The 18649-nt window shown below is 37.9% G+C and overlaps 1 protein-coding gene across 22 annotated transcripts in view; it reads left to right on the top strand.

Moving 5' to 3' along the window:
* RIMS1 (regulating synaptic membrane exocytosis 1) overlaps positions 1-18649 on the top strand; it is a 507054-nt gene that overhangs the window by 183734 nt on the left and 304671 nt on the right. For 18 of the 22 annotated variants that reach the window (XM_047733117.1, XM_047733121.1, XM_047733120.1 and 15 more), the window contains exon 3: positions 7066-7120. The exons of the other annotated variants lie outside the window; for them this stretch is intronic. In XM_047733117.1, the coding sequence (XP_047589073.1) occupies positions 7066-7120 (55 nt within the window). The remainder of the gene's footprint in view (positions 1-7065; positions 7121-18649) is intronic. 22 annotated transcript variants of the gene reach the window in all.

The raw sequence follows: 18649 nt of genomic DNA, 5'->3' as shown, positions 1-18649 counted from the left end.
TTTTACTTTTTAGAAATATTTATCTTTTTGTTGTTTCTTCTTCTCCCACAGAAAGGGAGACAAAATCCTTAGTACACATAAAAATAATAGTAATAATAATAATAACAAACATTTATTCCTTATCTTCTTCATCAAAGATTTTTGCCTATTATCTCGTTTAATCCCCATAATAACTCTATGAAGAAGATTCTTTTATTACCTCCATTTTACAGGTGAGAGTTTCTGTAAGACACAGAAATGTTATATGACTTGCCTCTGATCACACACCTGGTAAGTGGTAGAGCTGAGATTCAAATTCAAACTGTTTGAAAACTATACTTTAACCAAACATTCTATAGTTACAATAGTTGCTAAATAATTATTTGCTGTAAAGGAATCAGAGATTTTGTCAAGAGAGGAACAATGCAATTAGAAGCTGAAGAAAGGGGATGTTGAATACTAATCATACAACTGAATTTATCTCATGTTGGGAATACTCCAAGATAATGTACAGAGAGAAGCAAGTTTTATGTTCCATTCAACCTGTTCTCAAGGGTGGTTGTATATCTTCAGGTAAAGACCATGGAGGAACTCGGGTTACACTAAAGGAATAGACAACCTCTTTTCTTGAGATATTTAGGTACAGTTTAGAGACACATGTGTAATAAGTGATTCATCATTATCTTCTTATATATTTATAGGTTTCATTGTTCCCTTTAAATCTGTAGTTAGCCAAGATAAAAATATTTGGCTTCTTTAATTTTATTCAGTGCTTTCCAGGTATATCCTTGGCAGATTGAGCCTATTATATATCTGTGACTTAATGAAATATCTCCTTGCATTTCACTGACTGTAAACCTTGGAGGCTTCTTTTTGAGGTCATTCAGTATTATAATTAATACTGTACTTGAATCTCAGCCAGTAACCAGCTTTGTTTTGACATCGTGCATTTTCAGAGTTTTTCTATTAACTATACTTAGATTTATCCACTCAACCAACCCAGATAGGTATCCAGCTGTTTATAACTATTTAGATCCTTCTTCCCTTTTGTTTTCATTATAATCTTTCTCTGTGCTCAGAAGCAAACTGTGTTGTTTCTCCCAGCCTGTTTTCCATAAAGGGGAGCTAATAATAGCTCCTACACCTCAGAGCTATGTGAATATTAAACAAGACTGTATATTGGTATCTGTAGCCTAAAGCACATTCCCGAGATCTAAAACTCATAAATAAGTGCTTATTCGACATCTTTACTTAGATATCTAGTAGGCACCTCGAACTTAACATGACCTAGACACTGCTCTTGAAGTCTTTTCCTCAAATAAGCTCCTTCCCTGACTTTCTAACGTCTGTAATTTACCCACTTTCTTGGATCATAAACTTAGGACTCACCCTTGAAACTTCGTATTTATTCATACCTTGCAGCCATTCCTTCAGCAGATTCTGTGAACTATACCTTCAGAATAAGTCTTGGGGCGCCTGGGTGGCTCAGTGGGTTAAAGCCTCTGCCTTCGGCTCAGGTCATGATCCCAGGGTCCGGGGATCAAGCCCCACATCGGCCTCTCTGCTCAGCAGGGAGCCTGCTTCCCTTCCTCTCTCTGCCTGCCTCTCTGCCTACTTGTGATCTGTCAAATAAAAAAATCTTAAAAAAAAAAAAAAAAGAATAAGTCTTGAATCACCATTTTCAGTACCTTTCCTCCTATCACCCTATCCAAGCCACCATCCCTCTTTACCAGAACAATTGTAATAATTTCCTAATTGTTCTCACTGCCCCTACTCCTGACCCTATACACAGTTTCTCCTCCCCACAGCAGCCAGAATGATTCTGTAAATCTTTAAATTAGATAATCTCTCCCCTGCTTAAAATTCTCCAACCAGTTCCTAAATCAAAAACACAAGAAACAAGTGTTGGCAAGGATGTGGGAGTTAAAAAAAAAAAAAAAGGAACCCTCATGCACTCTTAATGGGAATGCAAACTAGTGCAACCACTGTGGAAAACAGTATGGAGGTTCCTCAGAAAGATAAAAACAGAACTACACTGCAATCCAGCAATCATACTACTGGGTATTTCCCCCAAAATACAAAAACGCTAATTCAAGGGGATACATGCACTGCAGTGTTTATAGCAGCATTATTTATAATAGCCAAATTATGGAGACAACCCAAGCGCCCATTGATTGATGAATGGATAAAGAAGATGCGGTATACACCATATATATACACACACACCAGATGTGTGTGTGTGTGTGTATATATATATACATATATATATATATATATATAGTGAAATATTATTCAGTAATAAAAAAGAATGAAATCTTGCCAATTGCAGTGCTATGGATGGACTAGAGAATATTAGACAAAGTGAAATAAGTCAGAGAAAGACAAATACCGTATGATTTCACTCATATCTGGAATTTAAGAAATAAATGAGCAAAGGAAAAAGAGAGAGAGAGGCAAACCACTATAGAGAACAAACTGATGGTTATCAGAGAGGAGATGGGTGGGGGTATGGGTGAAATAGGTGATGGAGATTAAAGAGGGCACTTGTCATGATGAGCACTGGGTGTTGTATGGAAGTGGGGAATTACTATATTGCTCACCTGAAACGAATAAAACTCTGTATGTTAACTATATTGAAATTAAAATAGAAAAATAAAAATGATTTCATAGAAAGACTAGAATGGTCATTGCAAGGTACTGGGGGGAGGAATAAATAAGGTGATGAAGGTCAAAAAGTACAAATTTTCAGGTATAACATGAATACATCTTGGTAATTTAATACATGACATAGTGACTAAAATTAGTAAGGTACATCTGTAAACTAGAAAGTAAACTAAGAGTAGATCTTAAGCATATCACTGGAAAAAAAGAAAAAAAAAAGAACCCCTCCCCCCAAACACAGCTAACTATCTGATATGATGGCTGTATTAATTTTCTTGATCTTAGTAATCATTCCACAATGAAATGGGTATATCAGATGAACACTCTACAGTGTAAATGGATGTAATCATACCTGTCAACTTTTCACAATAAATTTAAAAATATAAAAATTGAAAAACAAAAATAAAACAAAACAAAAAAAAAAAACCTTGCTTCAGCCAATTCCCATCCCACTAAGAATAGAATACATGCAGTTTATCATCGATGATGTGATCTTACAGCATCTGGTCCTGGCCATGTGTTCGTCTTCCTCTGCCTTGCTTCTGTTTCCTCTGCCCACTGGCCCGTTGCTGTTGCTCAGTTAGATCAAACTCATTCCTGCCTCAGCGACTTTGTACTTGCTTTTCCTTCTACCTAGGCTATTCTCTCATAGATATTTGCATGACTTGCTTCCTCACATTATTTGCACCTCTGCTCAAATGCATTTTCTCATGGAGGGGCTGGGTGAGGTGTTTTTAGGACAGTTTATCTAAAATATCCCTCCCTCATCCCTAGTCACTCTCTAAAGTACTCAGCAGCGCCTGTTATTCATCATGTGATATGATTGTTCATATGTTTCCCCCCCATCTGTAATGTATACTCCTTGAGTTCAGGAACCACAACGTACCTAGCACATGGTAGACTTTCAATATATATATGTCAAAAAATGAATTAATGAATCGAAGGTACTTACAGCCTGGTGCAGACTCAGTTTTCATAAATGTTATTTGTGATCCTTCTACCCTTTTCTAATGATACGCATTAGAAAAATCACTTGTTATATTCTCCATTACACATACTTATATACGCCTCATAAAAGCTGGTAAGTCAATATTTCCATTTCCCAGATGGGGTAACTGAGGGTTAGACAGATGAATAACTTGCATAGAATGACATTAGAAATTCAGATTTGGCTCAAACTCTTATTTCTATGTCCAGTGATCATACAATAGAAGGTGATTTAAATGAAAGGTCACCATTCTTTTGATAATAAGAGTTGACTTAGCTAGTATCAGTGCTGGGCAAGTGCTTCTTCTTTTACCTGCATAATGTTCATGCCTGGAAGAAGATAAAACACCCTAGAGGGCAGGGGACTGTTTTTTTGATCCATGGTATCTAACATAGTAGAACCAGACATGTTCTTACATCCAGCATTATTCTACTGTGTTTCATCTGCTTCCCAAATCACTGCCAAGAAATCAGCTTCAACTCTTTTCTCTATTGACTTTTGTATGTGTGTATATATATATATATATGCATTTTAAGTTTAAATGGCTGGGTGGTTGTTATGCAAGCTCATTTGAAACCATTTTGCTCATAAAAATTCACGATGCTTAAGCACCAGTAGATAAAGTCTTTCCTTTATTCTTAGGTACTAATTGTGGGACTGCTAGAATTGTTCTCAAAGACAGAAGACAGGTGTGAGAAAGAAAGCAGATATCAGTGAAGCTGGCAGAAGTGAAGGGATGGGGGACAGTAAATGAGAGAGAAACAGTTGGAAGGAGTGAAAAAATTGAAAGGAAGTGGCCAGATCTGCAAGTGTTATCAGTGATGAATAAGAAGAGGCAAAGCCTGCAATGAATTTATGAGGTGGCATGCACCAAAGGGCATGCTGAAAGGAGCTGACGTGAAGCAACCAGAGGTAGAAGATCCCTCTGTGCTAGGCAAGTTTCTGGGTACTGAGAATATAATGCTAAGCAAAATGATGTGTAAAAATTTACATACATAGGCAGTTCCTGGGTCATTCTATATAATAGATTAAAATATGCCATTTTAAAAGATAAATAGAAAAGCATATAAATTACTTTTAATATAATTCTATTCCTTAGCACTCATGACTCTCTGACTATGAATAATATAATGGTATCAACCCTAAGGAACTTATAGTTGATTGGGAGAAAGGCATTATAATAAATGATTTCTATAAGAGATAACTCTGTAATGAAATTTATAAGAGTAAAGACTATGCCTATCTTGCTTACCCTTATATTCGCAGTACTACATCATAAAAACAGGAAAGGTGTTCTTCAAGAGAAAAATCAGAATTTTTTTGTTAACAACACAATGGAGTTCTAGAACTTCTGATATACATAAGAAATGTATATTTCTGGGGAGCATTTTCAACGTATACGCTTGTGATCCTGTCTTCTGAACAACTTACTGAGTCAGATTTTTGAGGGGTAGATCCTAGCTTTTGTATTTCTAAATGTTCTTCAGTCTATTTATTGCTAAACCCTAGTTAGGAAAGACTGATTTAGAGAGAGGTTTCTTGGTGCATGTCAAGGGGCTTTGGTAAAGGCCCTGTCATTACCATCACTTTCAGTAATGATTTAGATCAGGAGTCAGCCAACAATGGCCCATGGACCAAATCCAGCCCACTGCCTGTTTTTGGATGGTTTGTGAAGCTAGAGTGGCTTTTACATTTTTAAAAGATTAAAGAATATCAAAAGAAGACTAATACTTTGTACCACTTGAAAATTGGATATAATTTAGAATCTAGTGCGTACAAATAAAATGCTGGTTCAAAGTTCCCTGCATTCATTTTGTGTTGTTTGTGGTTCTTTTCCTACTACAACAGCAGAGTTGAATAATCAAGATAGAGACTGTATGGCCTGCAAAGCCTAAATCTTTACTATCTTTCCCTGTACAGAAAATTTTGCCTACCCCTGTAATAGGAAGAGAATATTCGTTACATATTTCACAAGATATGAATCTGGGAGAGATAGTAAGTTAGAGGAGAAAAAGGTTCTTGTCACTATAGAGAGATGGGCCAAATCTAGCAAGATAAAATACAGTAGGTAAGATAGTAAGTTTCCACATATTGGCCTAAATAAAACAACCACACAATTATGAGCAGTTTAGCTTTAGCACATGGAAAAATGACATAGGATTTTTTTTTTACAGTAACTTCAAATAGATGTCGATCGTATGATTATGACCACTAAAAATCTAATTTATATGGACCTATAAGCCAAGTATGGCATATAAAATAAGGAATGTTAAGATTATGCCTAAATAATTCATTTCACTTTGGGGTGGCCTATTTTCAAATGGAATAGATATCTGAAGTATTTTCAGGGGGAGCTATTAGGATGGTGAACGGATCCAAAATTGTGCCAAATGTTAAATTATTTAGCCTGAGGAAAAGAAGACTCCGAGGGGACATAACAGATAACACTTGTCAAGTATTTGGATGAATATCATGTGGGAGAAGGATTAGGTTTATTCTGTGTGAGCCAAATGGGTATAAAGCCAGTTATGGAGATAGAGAATGTAGGCATATTAGGCTAATATAAATAGATACACGAATTGTTCAAATATGGAATTGTGATTCCTTGTGAGGAGATACTCCCCTGGATGGTGTGGAAAGAACCTGGAAGAATTCTGAGTTAAGATATTGTTGGTGGGATTTGAGGATTAGAAGGGAAGTTAGATTAATTTGTATATACAATCTCTCTCGACATTAAGTGTCACAGAGAATAAATCCATTATGTCATGCATGTATTTTTATATTCCTTGCGCATTCATTGGGCATTGACTATTTGCAGAACATTCTGTTTATAATTTTGAAATATGCAAAGGGAATCCATGATGTGAGTTGGGGAGACAAAGGGACTTTGCAAACAAGACATAAACACATTAAACATCAGGATGAGTGATACATAAACTGAAACTCTGTTGTTGTTCAAAGAGGGTGTGATCAGTGAATACTTCAGGAAGGAAGTGGGCTCTGAGCAGAGCTTTGAAGATTGGTTTTAATTTGGATAGACTGTGGTAAGAACACAGAAGGTGTAGGTAATGGGACCAGCATGACCAAAGATCAGTTAAGGAGGGGTAAGGTAGAAGACACGTATGCTGGAGAGAAAGAAATGCTTACTCGAACAACATTCATTCATTATTCATTTCACACTTAAGGAGCACCTACTATGGGAAACCACAGTGCTGTGCAAGAGGTTACAAAGGATAAATAATGATTCCTGCCCTCAAGAAACTCCCAGCCCAGAAACAGGGAAATCAATGTCAACATCCTCTCTAGAGTAGCTTAATTCCTGTGTGATTTAGCCAGAAGATGAGTTACTGGAAATTTCTTGGATTAACTTCCTCCAGTTTAAAAAACTAACCAACCATTATTTAATGAATATTTATTGAACTTCTGCATTCTTCTAGCTGCTGGAGATAGATCAGTGAACAGAACAGACAGAGCTCTCCCGCTGCCCAGAACACAAGCTAAATGTGTTATTCCCTGGTCCTTCAAGAAACATTAAATGTTATTTATTGTTTTACAGATTTTGAGAGGGCTAAATCAATAAAGAAATATCTTCTTGGGCTTTCAGAGCCCTGTCTGTGAAGAAAATGCTGTGAGATACTGAGCAGTGTCTCTTTAAACCTATGCTCCTTTCTTGAGCAGCATTTGTATTTTTGTCATCCATTCCATTTTGTTTTTGTTTTTGTTTTTTAGCACCTGCAAAATTTAAACTGGAAATTTCATCCTTTGTGTCTCAGCTCTTGTCACACTAAACGTCTCTTGTTGTGCGAGAATCAGTATTGGCTCTTCATACAAATAAAATGCAAATCATATCCTTGCTAGAGCTAAACACTTATCTCAATGAAATCTGAACAAATACTTGAAGGTTAAAACTGAGATTCATTGCTTAGCAGAATAAAGAGAAAAACACTGAATGCAACATGAATTTTCCACCGAGATGAATTCCAAATACAAGCCAAAAACTCAGTAGAGATAAAAATACTTTTCATGCCAAATGATGGATTTTGATATCTAGAGCCAGATATTAGACTTATTTCTCAGCAATTTTTCCTTCACATGAAATTTAATATTAAGCATCTGATTGCTTCTCCCTATTGAAAAATGCCATATTAAGTTTCACAAAGGAAAGCAAGTTAACTCCAATATCCAGATCAAATGACTATCTAGGGGGGAAAAAATGCGGCTCGCCTGGTCACCAAACAGAACCCAGAATTCTACCCACTGGTGAGTGCTGAGAGGCCTGGGTTTTGTTTTTCTGTCTTTTTCTGTGTAATGACTTCTCTGGCCCACAGTTTCCCCATGTGTTAACTCTGTGTGTCTGTGAATATCACTCTTCAGGCAGTTGCTTTGAGCCATAGAATAAACACTAGTATATTATAATCCATTGCTTTTTTTTTAAAAGATTTTATTATTTATTTGACAGAGAGAGAGATCACAAGTAGGCAGAGAGGCAGGCAGAGAGAGAGAGGGGGAAGCAGACTCCCCACCAAGCGGAGAGCCGGATGTGGGGCTCGATCCCAGGACCCTGGGATCATGACCCGCGCTGAAGGCAGAGGATTCAACCCACTGAGTCACCCAGGTGCCCCTCCATTGCTTATTTTTAAAAAGCATTCTCCTTTATGTGTTTAAGAGCTTAAAGTGGCCACACATGTCACTACACTATAGGTTTGTTTTTTAAATACTCTGTTAATTTTTTTCAGTGTAATTGGTTCCCTTTACAATAATACATATTTTGTGATGTATGCTTAAAAACATTAATCCCAAGCAGGGATTCATAGACTGCCAAAGTGCCCATAATGCAAAAATAGCTCAGAACTGATAAAGGAGGATGGCACTTCCTCTGACCCACTGTCCTGTGGATCCTCAAGTCATCCCCTTAAGAGATAGGCAGGATCCTTGACAAATATATTGAAAAGATTCATGGGGGGAAAAAAAAAGGCCTACAAAGCAACATTCACTCACATAACAGATTACATCACATAGCTGGTATTCAGTTATTTTCATTTGGTTGATATCTTTTGTTTGAAGTCTAGGCAAAAACCAAAACCAAAATGACTTGTTAAAAATGGTCATTAGAGTGAAACCTTGTGTCTGTGGAGAGGCCAGCATCTCGAAGATGACCGAGCCAGGGTAGTGAAAGTATGTGTACAGTTTCTGCAGTGTAGACAGCTACTGGCTGTAAGTGATAATCACTTTCCAGTGGTGTTATCTGAGTTCTCAACATAAATGACATAGGCACTCTGATATCGTAGACACCAGGTCTGACGCTTACTGGAAACTGTATCCGTGTAGTTATTCCTTTTAGTATTTTTTTTTTAATTTATTTGACAGAGAGAGATCACAAGCAGACAGAGAGGAAGGCAGAGAGAGAGAGAGAGAGAGGGAAGCAGGCTCCCCGCCGAGCAGAGAGCCTGATGTGGGACTCGATCCCAGGACCCTGAGATCATGACCTGAGCCGAAGGCAGCGGCCCAACCCACTGAGCCACCCAGGCGCCCTCCTTTTAGTATTTTTAAAAAGGACTTGTGTGTGTAGGGGCAGGGAGGTGGGGAGGGATCCTTTCAAAAGATGAAGTCCACCCACTCAGAAATAATCTGGAGAGGGAGCTCATACTATCTTGTGGAATAAGAGATGCTACTTTGTGTCATGTCCTGGTGATGGTGAATTTAATTTTTCACATCTATATTGATTCTTACATGAAGGAATTTCATCCTGGCATTTCATGTTTGATAAAATTGAAAGTATATCATTTTGTTTTACAGTGGAAGAATAAAAATAGGATGTTCATGAGGAACAGATGTGTAATTGTCATTGGTTCTCTGGAAATCCTTTCTGCAGGTGTCTAAATAGCACAAAGGTCCAAACAAATTTTAAGTCTGTACCTGTCTTAACAACTCTGAATAAGCTTTTCTTTTAATTAATAAGGATCGTTTTTATAGAATTCTACCATGAAGGCTACTCTTTTTAGACTAGCCTTTTAAAATATCCACTCGAATAGAAAAAAAGTAAAGCATTTTTTATTTGTTTATGAAAAATAAACAACCAATTATCTAAAAACTGGTATTAATTCTGTTTATGCTCAAATGTGATGTAACTACAGATAAGTTTTTACTATTGCTCATCTAAATTTTGTGTGAATGTGTGACCTGTTTGCTCGTGTGTAATTATATGTGACCTACATTTCTTGAAATATTAAATATTCAATGGCAGACTTCAAGAATTTTTAAAATTGTTATTCCTAGGATTTGATCCTTATATTACTCATTATGACTTGAGAAAATTTGAAGCTTTCCTTAGCTTATGACATTTTGGTCTTACAACAACACTAGGGAGTAGGCGATATTTGTGCTTCCATTTTACAGGTGAGGAAATTCAGTATATCAGTCAGCTCAGGATGCCATAACAAAATGCCATAGACTGGGTAGTTTAAGTAACAGAAATTTATTGCTCACAGTTCTGGAGGCTGAAAGTCCAAGATTCAGGTGTTGGCTGACTTGCTTCCCCCATAAGGTCTCTCTTCCTGAGTTCCAGATGATAGCCTTTGACTGTGTCCTCATATGGCAGAGAGATTAGGTTTTGGGTTCTCTTCCTCTCTTTGAAAGGAAATTAACCCCATCATGAGAACCTTACCTAAACCTAATTACCTCCCAAAAGTTCTACCGGCAAGTACCATTACATTGAGGATTAGCGCTTCGACATATGAGGCTAAGGACTCAAGGTTTAAGGAGGTTAAGTAATTTGCTTAATGTTACAGAGCTAGTAAATGGTTAAAGATAGAATAAGTTCCGGAAACTTGCAAAAATAGTAGTTTACATTGGTGTGATGGCTTTAAAGATATTTTCAATTTGACTTTTCTTTACCATCCTCACCAAAAGCATGCTATCTAAGAACCATGTAGCTAGTTTGCCTCTGTCCCAGACTATCTTGCTTCGCGTCTGTTCTCCACAGAGTAAGTAGAGGGATCCTTTCAATTCTCAACCTCATCCTCTCAGTTTGCCTCTGAAAACCCAGCAGTGACCTCCCTCTCCATTCAGAAGAAAACTCGAAGTCCCCTCCATGGTTCTGAAGGGCTTCCTGAAATCATGTGACTATGACCTTGTCTCCAATTCTTCCCCTACCCTGCCCTACATGGCCCAACTCAAGCTCTTTCCTGTTCAGTGCTTATACTCCCTGCTCCTTCTGCCTGAAATAATCCTCTTTCCCAGATAGGCATCCACATTTCTCCACATCCCTCAGAACTCCACTACCCCCTCAGTCTTCCCTGGCCATCCTCTCTGTATAACTACGTCCTCATCCTGCCCTCAACTCTCTATTCTTTAGCCTCTTATATGTCATCAAACCCCATAGTAGTACCTGACATTATTAGATATTCTTTTGTGAATAGTACCTGCCTCCCTTAGTTGAATGCAGGTTTCCTGTGAACAGACTTAATTTATTCCTGTTCATATCACTGGCATCTCAAACAGCACCTGACATGTAGTAGATAATCATTTTTTGTTGAGTTTACAAACTGATGATGACTTCAAAGGGTTAAATTGTTATCATTCTTCTGGGGATAAAGAAGCCCAGCTCAGAGGTGCTGAGGGCTGTGTCTGAAGTTCCCTAGTCTGTGATAGATAAAACCAGGAGTGTTGCCCAGGTCTTCTTATTTTAAATGGTCTCTCCATGATACTCTCCTGCCCTTTCCTGCTCAGAATAAGGAGCAAACCTTGTGAAAGGAAAAGTGGTGGAAGAGAACTGAGATTTACGGAGCATCAGATCTATGTGGAATATTGCACTGGGTAATCTCCTCTACAATCCTAAGAGGTAGCAACTCTTACACTCAATTCACAGTTGAGGGGAATAATGCCTGTCCATATTGCTCAGTAAGTCACCAGCAGAGCATTTGTTATTTTGTGGGAATGCCCTTGCCTGTAAGATGCTGTCCAGGGACCCTGAATGAAACATTTCTCTAGACTGTCGTGAATTCAGGAGTGAAAGGAAGAGGTGGTCTTGCGTTAGATGATAGCAGAGGTTTTTTTAGAATTTATAAGACGGGGCACCTGGGTGGCTCAGTTGGTTAAGTGTCTGCCTTTGGCTCAGGTCATGGTCTCCAGGTTCTGGGATCGAGTTCCACATCAGGCTCCCTGCTCAGCCAGGAGTCTGCTTCTCCCTCTGCCCAACCCTCATTCACACGGGATCACTCACACTCCCTCTCTCAAACACATAAATATTAAAAAAAAAAAAAAGAATTTATAAGACAACTTGCCTGTGCCCTTGTACTTCTATTCACTCAGGGTATTCCAAGCTAAAACAAAAGCCTCTGGGTTTCTAAAGTAACCTGTTAAAGACTATAACTTGTCTATCACTAAAGCAAGAGTAATTATACATGAAGCCTGTGGTCTGATCACTTGGTGAAGCTGGGATGATGGTTCAAGTAGCCTTTAACAAATCTTTTCAACCACAGATTCTATAGAAAGGTGAGCAGCGGGATGCTCGCAGAGACAAATTAGTGATGCTCCTAGCCAGGCTGTTTAAATTATTTTTAGGCAGGAGACATACTGTACACACCAGGTTTTAGATGTGAGTAATTATTATGAAATGTTACCTCTCTCTTTGCCTGTAGTCACACTGAGCCTTCTTTATTTCTTGCTCTTTCTTCTCAGTTCCATTTCCTAGTATCTCCTATATTGTCTGTCTTGTAGATTGCTCTTTTACTGTGAAAAATTTTCTAGTTCTGTTGACAAGAAGGTACTGACAAACTGGTGGTGGCTGCAGTAACCACACCCGGAGCTCACTATGCAGAAGCCCTATTGCTTCCCTCGTGCCACATCTGAGACCTTGGCTGCCCTTATGTGATGGCCAAAGGCATTTGTTTCAATTCACTAGGATCTAGGTAGGGAGTTAGAGGGAATTGAGACAGTTTGCTCTAACAGGCCTTTCTTTAGCCCAGTACCTGTTTCCTGAGAACCCCCCCTAGAAGCTTTCTCCTAGACTTAGGAGAAGCAAAAGCAAAAACAAAACAAGACCAACATCCAAACCAAACCAAACAATCACAACAAAACAAGCTGTTGTAAGGATTATTCGGAGAAGCATTCCCTTAACAGCTGAACAAATTTCCCTTTCCTTCTTTCTATAGTTCTATTTATTGCATTGCACAAGGAGAGCTGTTATGAAAATGGAGATCTTGAGGCTCTGCTGTATCCTGGGTCATCTAACAAGGTTTAAAACATACACCTGTACACATACATACACATATAGACACACATACAAGGCACTTAATGTGTTCAAGGAAGTTAATTTTATCAGAACACCATAGTTTAGGTTTCTCAAAATACCTAAGGGGAACTTAATCTATTACAAACACAACAGAAAAAGATATTTTAAAAAATGTTAAAAGTTAGAGCTGGTTTTTTCCCTCATAGAACCTGCATCCTAATAACCATTTAATATAATCTCTACTTTTGTTTGTGCCTTGGACACAAAAGTAGTGGCCACAGGGGCTTGGCACTACAGCAAGAAGAAATGAAAAGGAGCTAAGGGAACACTATTAACATAAGATTTCCACACCTGAGATTCCTTGCCTACATATTGTTCATAGAATATATAAAATAAATGAAATTTCTGGTCATTTTAAAGCAATTTAGTGTATCGGTTCAGATCTACCTTGATGCTGTAGAAGTGCCAGATTTTAGAAGTTGGGTGGGCGGTAGGGGGATACTTCATCCATGATTCCAACAGAGCACCAAATAAATATGGGTGTTTTTAGCTATGAGATAACATACCATCATACTTCTTCATCTCCTGATTACATGGTAATTCCTTCAGAGGCCATTCTTTTTGGTGTCACTCAGCCTGAGAAAGCCAAACACGCTTCATTTAGCGTGATTGGGCAACAATTGTCTTTGATGGGGAAAGAAGATGTACAGCATGAAGTAAAAAAATGCACTCTGAGAAACAGTTTTAAAAGAAACTACGTTACAGTCGTGAAAATAAAAATATGCCTATCGGACATGCTCTGTGAAAATTTAAAGCAAGATAGAAGGAAGAAGAAGCATTTAGCACTTCTTACCCACATCCATCCCCTGAGCTCTGGTTCAGACTTTTATCATCTCCAACCTGGACTCCTACATGGCCTCTTGACTGTTGTCTCTGCTTTCAAACCCGCTTTCTCCTATTACAAACACAGGAACCATGGAGATCCTGTGAAAATGTAAGTCTAGTCATTGGATTCTTCCATTCAAACCCTTCCGGTGGCTTCCCATTCACCCAGAGGAAAAGCCAAATACTTACGTTGACTATGAGACTTACCTACCAACCCCACCCGCCACCCCAGCACAACTACACCCATGCTCAGACCCGTCCAGCCACACCGGCCAACTGGCTTGTCCTTACACCCCCCCACCACCACCCCCCACCCCGCCCCAGACAGGCTCCCACCTCAGGCCTCCACCTTTGCTGTTCCCGCTGCCAAATCTACTCTTGGTGACTTGTTCTCTCACCTCCACCAGCTCTGCTCAAATTTCACCGTCTCAGTCAGGCCTTCCCTGACTTCCCCACTTATGCTTTGAAAAGCAGGGAAATCAATAGTGACCGTAACATTACTTAGCATTCAGAATTCTCAGATGATGGTAAAATACAGTTCCATCTGCGTAGCTACAGTATTTTCAGTTAGGCTACCAGGTTCAGCCCTAAGCGGAACAAAGTGCAGTGCAACTTAACGAGAAGGGAAGGAGGAGATTCTTTGTAAGGACTGACAACATGTCTTTCTGGGCCACTCCACTGACAGACTCTGAGTTAAACTCTAAATGTGTATTGATTGCCTGTTCTCTAGGGCTGGATGCAGGTCTTAGTGACTTGAGTAAGAGATCATAGGACCCAGGTTTTAAGTTTAAGATGATCTATCAGAAGAGATTAATCAAATACTCAAGAGAAATAACAACAATAACAACAACTTAATATGAAATAGAGTGTTACTTCTAAGTGAAATATAGATCTTCCTCAGCTTACAATAGGCTTATAGCCCTATGAACCCATCACCAGTTGAAAATATTGTTAGGGCAAAAATTCGTTAAATACACCTAACCTACAGAACACCGTAACTTAGCCTAGCCTACCTAAAGGTGCGCAGAAACTTACATTAGCCTACAGCTGGGCAAAATAGTCTAACAAAAAGTCCATTTTATAATAAGGTAGAATAATACCTCATGTAACTTCCTGAATACTCTACTGGAAGTGAAAAATAGAATGGTTGTTTGGGCACAGAATGATTTTAAGTGTATCAGTTATTTACCCTCATGACTGCACAGTAGACTGGGAGCTGTGGCTTGCTGCCCCTGCCCAGCACCACGAGCAGGTACGTTACTGCACATTGCTCGCCTAGGAAAAGATAACAAATTCAAAATTTGAAGTATGGCTTCTACTGAATGCATATTGCTTTTGTGCCATTATAAAGTTGAAAAATTGTAAGTGGAACCATTGTAAGTCTGGGACCATCTGTATAGCAGACCATTCCCTTTTTGACCAATCACTGCAAAATTGATCAGGTTATCGAGCTAGAATTGAATGGTGCTTAATTCGATAGATCATTATAGTGACAAAAACATCAACAGTTTCTGTCCAGGGTTTTAACATATCTGTTGAATTAAATGCAGGTCATATTTAAAGTACCTTGATATTATTCAAAGTTTCTCATAGATAATGCAATATTAGAAAAGGTAAAATGGACAATTTCTTGCTTTGTGTGCACCGTGATTAGTGAAAGCTGATTATGACACACTTTTTAGTATCTAAATATAACATAAGATGGCAAGTTTTAAAAATAGATTTGATTATTCTCAGGCAGTGGCTGGTAAGGGTAGAAGACGTTGTCTGGAGTTGACTAAATAGTGGTAGGGCTTCTGGGTCACATGGGAGAGAAAGAGAGTGCAAATATATATGTATAAATTAAAAAGTTTTCTTATATTTTCTGGAAATTTAGCTTGTACATTTGCAAAACCATTTGAATTCTCTGCTTTATGATCTCCCTTTCATGGGCATAAAAGAACTTAAGTTATTTACAACACCTGTTATATTATTTAGATGATAGTTAGGTCTTAAATGCATATTAACAATGTATTTTAATTAAAGGATGAAAACAGATGTCACCATTAGCAAATATAATGGGAAGGAAATTACATCTTGTCACTTGTCTTGAAATGCACTCCAGAATGGCTTAGAAAATACTGTACCTAATCATGGCTGACTAATTCAGTATACCGTGCAAGTAAAATTCATGAAGCTTGTATTTCTCTGCTTTTAAAAGAATGAAAAAAGAGGAAACCTTTTTGGAATACATTTCTTAGTTCTCAGATATTTAATTCAGGCTTTAAAAGTAGGATATTTGCTGGAGCTGCTTTTAAAAATCTGAACTTGACCTAGAGACTTTATTTCATAATTCTAAATCCTATTTACATATTGCAATCCATTAAATAATGTTAGATGGCACAGAGCAAAAAGAGATGCTTTATCTGATTTTTTCAGTATTTTCTCTGTACCTTATAAAAAAATAGCTAATGTTTTATAGAGTCCTTAGTAACATCCACACCTCTCTAAGTACTTCACATATATTAGTTATTTTAATCCCCACAACAATCCTGTAAGTAGGTAGGTATTATTATCTCTATTTCACAGAGGAAAAAGTAGAGTGTTAGAGTGTTAAATAACTTGCCAGCCCACACAAGCTACTAGTAAAAGGAAGAACTCGGGAAAGGATATTTGGCCTCAGAACCCTTGGGCTCTGCTGCCTTCTCAAGTATTGCTGCACATGTGGATTAAATCCCAAACCAAAGAAATGTGTTAGTACCCTTAGTTTCTGAGGGCAAGAAGATGGTGATACATTTCCTTTCTCCACAGGGAGGAGGTTTGACACATCTTCATTACCCACCTCTCTAGAAATAAATAGATGAGATAGCTCCTTTGGCCAGACTAGGCAGGAATGTTACCCGTGGTCCAATAGGGAGTCTGGTAGATAGGATGGGTAAGCACTAAGTTTGACCAACTGAAGGATCTGTCCATGGAGACAGAGTCATTAGATGCCTGCAAATTAGGGAACATTGCACTTTTCATTTCCCCATTACTGCTCTGTGATTTCTGGGAAAAGACCAACTTACAGAACTTCATGGGACTGTTCACATTTTAAAGGAATTGTTCTGATCAAATATTACAAATGTAAGATAGTGATTCTTTGTCCAAGTTACACTGAAAGGTCCCCTTTAGCCACCACATCCTGGGTTATATTTTATGATTCAAATGAAAAAAAATATCAAAACTTGGTTAACTCACTAATGGGAATACACTCACTGTGCATAAATTTATTAGATATTAAAAGTAAAACAGAGCACAACTTCTTGACATATTAGACATTTTCTATATATCATTCATTCATCCAGCATTTCAGAGTGCTGAGAATACTTATGTTTTAGGCAGTCTATATTACTCAGTTCAAAGGAGCCTAAATGATAATAGTCTTTTTTAAAATATCAGATTTCAGGTCTCCCTTTTTTTCCTTTCTTTTTGTATAAGTTGCCAATGACCATTAAAAAAGGCTGAAAAATTTTTCAGACAGAATTATGTGTGTTTCCCCCACTGGGTGTATCTTCTGGACCTTTCATGAAACAATGCCAGCAGGCTTGCCTTTCTCCCTGACTTTCATTGTGTAAGATGATCATTGTGCTCTTTATCAATGGTCAATGATAGATGATCTAAGCCACTCATACTGGTACCTATATGCCAGGAAATTCTGCCAGTCATAGCTGCTTCCCAAAGTTATCAGCTAAGTGTACTCGGAGACTTAAAAGCAGAGTACTTTGTTTTCTCATGTATTATCTATGTGTACGTATAATTATAGCTAACATTTATTGAGCTTTTACCATGTGCTAGACACTGTACCAAGCACTTCACGTTGATCATCTCAATTAACCCTCCCCCAAATCCTATGAAGCTGCTATTATTATCACCAATTTGTAGATGAGGAAACTGAAGAATAGAGTTTAAATAATAGCCTCATGGTCGTGCACTTAAATTTTTATATTTAATGCCTTCTAGAAAGCAGTTGTGAAGTGAAGGTGGTTTATTTTTTCCCCTTCCCCACATTAATAAAACATAGCAAGTCTGGTGAAAATAGTCAAGAATGCAGCAAGATAAGGTTTACAGTACAGGCATGAGTCGAGTACCTAGCATTTTGGCTTTATCATATGTGTAGACACCACCTTCTTCGAAATTGCCCTTCATTAAGTCAGTTAACATGATCAAATGACACATTCTGGACAAGTTCTTATGGAATGTCATTAGATATATTTAATATTGATCAGTTTCATATTTATGATGCAGATAGCATCAACCTCACCTATTAGATTATTTTTTAAATTAACATATAATGTATTATTTGTTTCAGGGGTACAAGTTTGTGAATCATCAGTCTTAGATTATTTTCTTAAAAACTAACTTCATTTCTTTCTAAAATTTCATTCCTACTTGATATGCTACTTTACAGTTTCTGTTCTTTTCACTTGATTTTCTTCTCTTGAACTGTGCTGTGAGATAACCTGCTTGTCAAAGTGTTAAAACGACTCCCTCCTGTGCCAGATTTTCAGTTTTAGACCTCTGATAGGTCTCAAATATTAGAAAGTGCTATTCTTGCATAGCATATGCATATTTTTACATAATTTTGAAGCCGTCTATCGAGGCCTAACATGCAAAGCTTCCTCACAGGTGACTAGTCCTTCACAGCACCCAGGAGCACAGTGAAGTTGCATTTTGGGAGATGAAGTAGAGCAAAAATTTAAATGTATGCTAGTGGGCCTCCGTGTCCTGAGATGTCTTCCCTTAATGCTTACTCAGGAGTGGCCTCCTATGGTAAACTGAAAATGGAATTAAAAATAAATGCTTGGCTGAAGTAACAGGGCTATAAAACACTAATAGCTAATCATCAGCTATGTTCTTATTTTTCCTAAGTGTCATCTCTCAGT

Source organism: Lutra lutra, chromosome 6 (assembly GCF_902655055.1).
Source record: "Lutra lutra chromosome 6, mLutLut1.2, whole genome shotgun sequence".
Classification (NCBI taxonomy): domain Eukaryota; kingdom Metazoa; phylum Chordata; class Mammalia; order Carnivora; family Mustelidae; genus Lutra; species Lutra lutra.
The sequence above is the reverse complement of the archived record's forward strand: the minus strand, read 5'-3'. Positions and strand labels throughout refer to the sequence as shown.